The sequence below is a fragment of the Octodon degus genome, unplaced genomic scaffold (genome assembly GCF_000260255.1).
Source record: "Octodon degus isolate 3935 unplaced genomic scaffold, OctDeg1.0 scaffold00117, whole genome shotgun sequence".
NCBI lineage: Eukaryota > Metazoa > Chordata > Mammalia > Rodentia > Octodontidae > Octodon > Octodon degus.
In genome coordinates, this window is record NW_004524693.1 from 6,919,395 (window position 1) to 6,927,571 (window position 8,177).

General features: G+C 36.6%; 1 protein-coding gene across 1 annotated transcript in view; it reads left to right on the top strand.

The window, feature by feature from the left end:
* Positions 1 to 6,533, top strand: part of Trpc5 (transient receptor potential cation channel subfamily C member 5) — a 166,329-nt gene extending 159,796 nt beyond the window's left edge. The window contains exons 9-10 of the mRNA XM_004640020.1: positions 2,097 to 2,186; positions 4,356 to 6,533. Coding sequence (XP_004640077.1) covers positions 2,097 to 2,186; positions 4,356 to 5,048 — 783 coding nt within the window. The 3' untranslated portion in view covers positions 5,049 to 6,533. The remainder of the gene's footprint in view (positions 1 to 2,096; positions 2,187 to 4,355) is intronic.
* Positions 6,534 to 8,177: the final 1,644 nt, after the last annotated feature.

The following is an 8,177-nucleotide window of genomic DNA, read 5'->3' on the forward strand; positions in this document are numbered from 1 at the left end:
GGATAGATATATAGTTACATTCTCTTAATGAATAGAATGATTTGTTCTAATGGTGTTTGTAAATAGGATCTCAAGTCCGCATCTTGTACAGTAATTAACCACTAAGAAGAATATATGCAGTGTATTAATTATTGAAACTGTCCTAGTGATTTGATTTGAAACTGTCTCATTGCTATTTGTTTATCAATAAAATTATGAAAAAAATTAATGACATCAAAAATGAGATAAAAGAATATAATTACACGAGATCTGATTAAGTAAATTGTAATGAACTTATAAATAAATAAATAAATATTTTACCTATGTTTTGATCATACCATGTAGAATAATGAACATATGTAATAGGAGAAAATTAACCACAGGGAAGCAAAAGCTTATCTGAAGGTCAAGAACCTAGGTTTCCCTGAATTAAAACATGACTGTAATCAAATACACAGATAAGCACATCCATCCCACCAGCCAGAAGACAACCAAGCTTCTAACTACATGTGTTGGAAGGTTACTCTCTTCAGAGTAACCTTTACAAATCACAAAAGACAACACTCTCTTACCTTCCTAATCAAAAGAAACTCACAGTAGAAAAATCTGCCAGATTTAAAGGAAATTCAACTTGATTCTACAGATTCTTCCCCTAACTTTGTTCCTCCTAAGCCACAACTAACAAGAGAAACAGGAAATGCAGTATTTGAAAGGTGACCCTTCTCTCACTACTCTTACCTCCAACCTTTATGACATATTTTCTGGCACAATGAATTACAGGCAAGATTTACTGCATGTACTCTCTACTTCATAGTCATTACAGAAAATGACTAAATGGGCATCTCAGTGATTTCTTTAAGTTTATAGAGCAGCACAAGTAGTAAGTATATATGGCATTTGCTAATAATAGTATAGACTTTGAAGTAAGCGTGAAGCAGAATTGAGATCTAATTTTTTTGCCATTTGATCCTTTTTTTTAATTTTTTTTATTTTTGCAGTACCAGGGATTGAACTCAGGACCCTGTGCTTGCCAAGGAGGTGCTTATTCTACTGACCCATCTCCCTGGCCTTAATTTTTCATTTTTATAAGTACATGTTGCAGCACATGATTACATTCATTGTAGGGAGGTGGTACAAGTATTCTACACATCTCAATTCTTTTTTCTCACTTTATGTCCACCTCCCCCTTTTGCAAGTGTCTGAGTCATTTGTCTTACAAATTATTATAAAGTTAACTGTCATACAGATTAATAGCCAGACTAAAAGGCCCCAAAACATATAGTACAATTATACTAAATCAAGACAGGTTTTAGACACAATGTCCATCCTGGGTTATGATATGCATCCTAACTTTTATATTTACTTAGTTATGTCACATTGCAAGAATCAGTTAATTTCACTTAGCCTCAGCTTGTCTGTAAATTGAGGATAATAGTAAAACTTATTTTATGGCATCATGAAAATTGAATGTTGGGCGTGTGTGTGTGTGTGTGTGTGCATGTGTGTGTGTTTCATGGCATAATGAGTGACACATGGCAGTAGGTGATAATTATCATTATCATATTCACTAATACAAATCATAGTGACATGTGAGACATTTTCCCCTGCTAGGTAAAAAGAGAATATCCTCATTGAGAAGTGTAGCTTCATTGTAAGAAAAATATCTTGACTATATAATTAGTACCAAACTTGCCAGGGAGACAGCTCAGCAGCCTAAGTGCCTGCCTGGTATGTACAAGTTCCTAAGTTCGATCACCAGTACCGAGAAAAAAAAAACTATATCACATAATTAGTGCAAGACTTAGTGATTTTCAACTTCATAAAAACTTCCCATTTTACTAGGAATATTAAAGTTTAATCCATACTGATGGAAAAAGATATTGACTATGACCATTCATAATAGATTATTCTATTCTCATTGTTCTGTAAATTTGAATACTTGTTTACCTCATGCTTCCTATCTTGATGAACTTGATTTTCTTGGCACACTCTGCCACCAAGTTCAGAGATACATTAAGAGATGCATTCAAATATGTGTGCGTGTGATTACCTCTGTAGGTTTCACTGAGAGCCTGAGAATAAAACCGAATGCCTCTTCATATTTTTTTTAATTCCAGGAAGTTATCAGGAATTTAGTCAAAAGATATGTGGCTGCTATGATAAGAAATTCCAAAACAAATGAGGGGTTAACAGAAGAAAATTTCAAGGTAATTTATTACAAATTAATTGAATTTCTCACAGCTTCATTTTTCTTCCTCTTCCGTTTCCTCCTTCTTCTGTTGTTGTTCTTGCAGTCTTCATCGTTGTTGTACTGGGGACAGTCTTTGCACAGAGGTACATAACCAGCTTTTTTATTTTTAGACAGTCTCACTAAATTGGTAATCTGTCCAGGCTGGGCTGGACTGTGTGATCCTCTTGCTTCAGCCTTCCAGAGTGCTGGTATTACAGGTGTTCCATCATGCCTGCTTAATTGTTCATTTCTTAAGTATAATTTAATATTCACACAATGTTTGAAATCTAGTGATGGAATTTTGTCTGCTATAAAACAACAAAAAACAGCTACAATTCTTATTCTCTCTTAGAATTATGTATCATCCAGTCAATAGAGAGATTTTATCAATGTCTGTCATAGCACAATAAGTTTTATGAACAAGAGAAATCTGTCCTTTGTATTAAAATTTTGGGTGTTTCTCAGTATGAGATTTCCCATGCTTTAAACGATGCAGCAAGGAGACAATGTGAGGAGTAATAGAGCAAATGGAAAATGACTATAGATTTAAACGCCTTCTTTGCCTAAAAGATATACAGATTGAAAACGTATTATTAAATTAAATTTAATGTCTTAAGAAACTCTACTATTAAACAATAAAAATATCCTAATGTTAACCCTAGTCCCTGAAACTGTGATTCTCAATCTAGGGCAATTTGATTCCCCAGTACACACTTGATAATCTGGAGATATTTTTTGTTCTCATACTGACATCCAGTGGTTAAGAGACAACGTTACTAAATGAACAAAATAGCAATGAACAAAATAGCCTCCCATAACAAAGAATTATGCAGCTCAACATGTCAGCAGTGCCAAGGCTGAGAAACACAGCCTGGAATACACATATTCCTTTTTCTCAAAGGCACATAAAGAAACTATGATTGTAGTCCATAGATGTAACTCATCTGTTGAGAACCTATGTGCCAAGTGCATTAACAATGAAGTAGTGCTAATATTTAATTGATTCCTGTTCTTGTGGATTGATAAGCAATAATAATAATAATAATATCATAATCAGTTTAACAATAACCCACAACCATCGGACCAACTTCTAATAGAGTCTGTAAATAGCATATCATGTCTGCATCTCGTACAGCAATTAACCACTAGGAAGAGAGTATGTAATGTGTGAATTATTGAAACTGTCCTACCAATTTGATTTGAAACTGTCTCATTGCTATTTGTTTCTCAATAAAATTATGGAAAAAAATAATAATATCATAAATGATTCAGTATATAGGATAGGGTAAACGTAAGGCACTACTCCCATACAGAATTGGAGCTTGGGAAGTTGGGGTGGGCTTCCAGATACCATAATATTTAAACCAAGACATGAAGGAGGAGCTAGATAAAGGGGAAAATGGGAAAGGAAGTGTTCTGCCAGAGACAAAGGTCCAGAGGCAAAAGACCATATAACCATGCAGCGGGAGAGGGATAGTAGAGAGCCTAGGAAAAGAGAATGAAGGAAGGAAAATAGCCTCACAGGTCACAGGTCTTGAAAAGCTCTGCAGTCAATGAAACAGCATTTTTACTTTTTTCTAAGGGCACTGACAAGCTACTAATGTGTTTAAAGCAAGGGGATGACATGATCAGATTTAAGCTTTATTTTAAAAAAGCTTGTAAAGGAACAATCTGGTATCTAAGCAGACAGAGAAGACATTGCACAGGGACTTGAAATAACAGGACCCATTATCTGAGAACAGCAGTCTCATCACCTGATATTTCACTTCTGTAGTTTCATTTCTCAGGATCCTACAAACCTTTTCTTAACTTAGCCTTTTATATAGAGATAACTGTGAGAGCCAGGACGCAAATCTAACAGAGCATTTATGAGTTAATGCTTTATAAGGGATTGGTGTATTGATGTGTGCCCCAGTTGGAGAGGCTCTGAAATCAACTTTACTCACTGCATGATTTTTCAAGTAGCTACAGAATTATTAATGGATTTTTCTTGAGTAATGGGAGGTGCTTTTGGTATTATGTGTGGTATTATGTTTCTGATATTGTGGTTTGCTACTAGACAGAACCTAGAGCATAATAAACAGTATCCAATGTGCCTACCTAAAGATCAAGCTTGATGTGACATGTCTCCTCTTTTTTTCTCTAGGAATTAAAGCAGGACATTTCCAGTTTTCGCTATGAAGTGCTTGACCTTTTAGGAAACAGAAAACACTCAAGGAGAAGCTTTTCCGCTAGCAGCACTGACCTCTCTCAGAAGGATGACACCAATGATGGCAGTAGTGGAGCTCGGGCCAAATCCAAGAGTGTCTCTTTCAATTTAGGCTGCAAGAAAAAGGCCTGCCATGGGCCGCCTCTCATCAGAACCATGCCAAGAGCCAGTGGTACCCAAGGGAAGTCAAAAGCTGAGTCATCAAGCAAACGCTCCTTCATGGGTCCTTCCCTCAAGAAACTGGGTCTTCTATTCTCCAAGTTTAATGGTCATATGTCTGAACCCAGTTCAGAGCCAATGTACACAATTTCTGATGGAATCGTTCAGCAGCACTATATGTGGCAGGACATCAGGTATTCTCAGATGGAGAAAGGGAAATCAGAGGCCTGTTCTCAAAGTGAAATTAACCTCAGTGAGGTAGAATTAGATGAAGTCCGGGGCGCTGCTCAGAGCAGTGAATGCCCTCTAGCCTGTTCCAGCTCTCTTCACTGTGCATCCAGCATTTGTTCCTCAAATTCTAAACTTTTAGACTCCTCAGAGGATGTATTTGAAACTTGGGGAGAGGCTTGTGACTTACTTATGCACAAATGGGGTGATGGACAGGAAGAACAAGTTACAACTCGGCTCTAAGTCAAGTCCCTAACACCTGTCCTGGAACTCAAGAAAAAATTTGTAATTTCCTTGCTCTCAGAGGTGACATAGAGTATAAATCCCTCACTGCCCCTTAGGAGAGTAAAACTCCTATCATTTTCACAGTCTTTTATAGCTACATTCTACATTTTTGTTCTTATTTATATTATTATTTGCCTTTTTATAATCATAAACACTATGTCCATCTCATGACAACTGAAGTGGTATTGACTCTAATCATCAGAGGTGCAGTCGGGTGCTTAACCCTTTTGCTTTGCTTTGCTTTACCTACCCTTGCTTCTTTGAAGCTCCAGGTGCCACTTTGGTATTGTTGCTGCCACACAGATTCCTGACCTCCCTCAGGATCTCACGCCATGTCCCCATAGGGCTGAGAGATGTGGTCAGCAGTCCCCACCAGCTATCAGATAAGGCAAACAAACCTGCCTATCATTGTTGCCCTTCAGTGCTACACGCTGCCCATGCTGGTTCAATGAACAGCATTAACAGGGAGGCTACTCAGACTCCAAAAACTTGTCAGCTTGTGATTTCTAGGTATAACTGGCCTTTTTGTTTTGTTTTACAACACTACAACTTCTTATTGTGGAGGCTGAGTATTTTTGTTTCTTAAAGATGTATTTCTTAATGTGTGCCAATGAGATATTTTCCCTATAGTATATTGTCATATCTAATAAGTTAGATAAATTCCTTTCCTGTTTCTGTATTTCAGTTAACTTACTACATTTTAAAATTTGATAGTATTGAAATTAGTATTTAGGATGTGTACTGTTTTTTAAAACTTCTACTGCACTCTATAACCAATACTCACTACATCTCATACATCGGCAAGTAAAAGCAATTAGCTGGTACATTTATAGAGTCCTATCTACTGTTGATAGTTTTAATCATCATTGCTTTTGAAACATTTGCAAGACAAAAGACTGGATTTGAAATATTTTATCAGAAAAATGACATCTTGCTGAGGTATTGAAATCTAAGAAAAAAAAAGAGCATGCTCATTTTAATTGACTTCTGGAAAAAATCACAATTTTGCAGTTTAGATAATTCAGACTGAAATTTTAATATTCAATGGGGTAAGCAAAATTGCCTGTATAAATTTATGTTAGATATGTAACAGAGCAACCCTAGTGAACTCATGGGACTATGTGATCCAAAATGTACTATCTCCAAAGAAATCTGTATTTATACATCCAAATTATTTTCAACATCTTCACTGGAATACAAAGGTTCAAGTTAAAAAATGAAGGCACAATGCACATGGTCATCACTTTAGACCGGATACCCATGAAAAAATAATCTGAGAAAGACTGGTTTTTATCAATATTAGCAAGTTTCATCTGTGAATACTCTAACATGAGCTGAAGCACCCCTAATTCCAGCTCATGAAGGTTAAATTAGAAACACATAGCTCAGAAAAAAAGGGTGTTTCCCTGTTTCTTTTAAATTCCATCAATGGAACTCCAGCTAATTAAGTGAAATGAGGAGGTTTGCAAACAATATGAATGTCTTCAACTAGTTTATGACAGTGTAGTTTCTATTATTTGTCAAGACCCATTTGGAAAACATTTGTCTCACAGTAATTCCTTGATCATCTCCGAAGTACTACTCATTTATTCAAATCAAACTTTTCCCTTGCTTCACTAGGTAGGGCTATCGTAACAGGCTCTGACATTAACACAGGTTACTTTCCACAAGGAAGGTTTCTAAGTTACAGATTCAACTTTCCTAATTGGAAAAATACTAGAACCTGGGCTACACTCCTAAGTCATATCAATGGCATCAAAAACAACTCCAGAGACTGGCCATGGTGCTGCATACCTATAATCCCAGCTCTTGGGAGGCTGAACACAGGCGATCACTATAAGTCCAATCTATGTAGTGAGACCCAGTAGACCCTGTACTAAAATACAAAAAAAAGGAGCTCCAATGTATAACCCTCTTTCATTGAAACAGAAACATTTCTCACAAATGGATGCACTTTTTTTTTTGGTCTCTTTGAGACAAGGTCTCACTACACAGTTCAGGCTGGTCTTGATCTCACTTTGTAGACCAGGATGGTCTCAAACTTGCAATGATCCTCCTTTCTCAGCTTCCTGAAGGCTGGGATTATAGGCATATACTACCACATCCGGTTTCCTTGGCTGGCTCAGCAAGCCCAGGGGTGGGGCCAGGACATGTGATACAGGTGCACTTCTGATAATAGTTATTTTATTGGTTTGTCAGACAACATGGGAGGCAGATATAGATCATATTCTAAAATAATCTTCTCTCAGTTATATAGTAAAGAGAAAATACAAAACACAGAAACCAACATCTCCTATGGAAAGAAACCAGTGTCATAGTTCCTGAGTGTATGTTCCTTTTCTATTCTTAGTGTTACCTTTGTGACTTTAACTTAGTATTTCATTAGTTTCACTGAGACCTCATTTAGCCAAACAGCTATTGCCCTAACTTCCATTTTAGTGATGCCAACATCTTTTAAAGTATATCTCTGACAAAAGTAGGAAGAGAAAGAGATTCACATTCACTTCTTTATCTTTTTTTTTTTTTTTTGGCGGTACTGGGGATTGAACTCATGACCTTGAACTTGCCAGGCAAGCACTTATTCTACTGAGCTATCTCCCCAGCCCTTCTTTATCTTCTTGATCAGCTATTACCAAAAGAAATCTGGAATGGGGATACAGATCCGTGGTACAACACTTGCCTAGCACATGTGAGCCCTGGGATTCCTCGCCCACACTGCAAAAAGGAAATAAAAGGTATTTTAAGTAAAAAGACTTAAATATGTTCTCTGACCCAAAGAAGATATAAGGCAGCTTGAGAGTAAATTTATAAAAATGAAGAGTCACAGCTAAAATAGAACCTTGTTGCCCCTCCATGATTTACAAATAGAAAAACAGTATGTTTGCTTGTGTGCATGGGGACTGGTGTCCAGAGACAGGATAATAATTTCTTCTAAAATTTTTTAAATCACAGAAGTAAGATATTTGTTGTTAAGCATATGCGTATTATAGATGCGTAAATTAAATGGCCATTACAGGAATCCATTTTCTTCCCTTTTCCTTTTTGTTCCTTGTAGCTCTGGGAATTGAACCCAAGGCCTCAAATGTT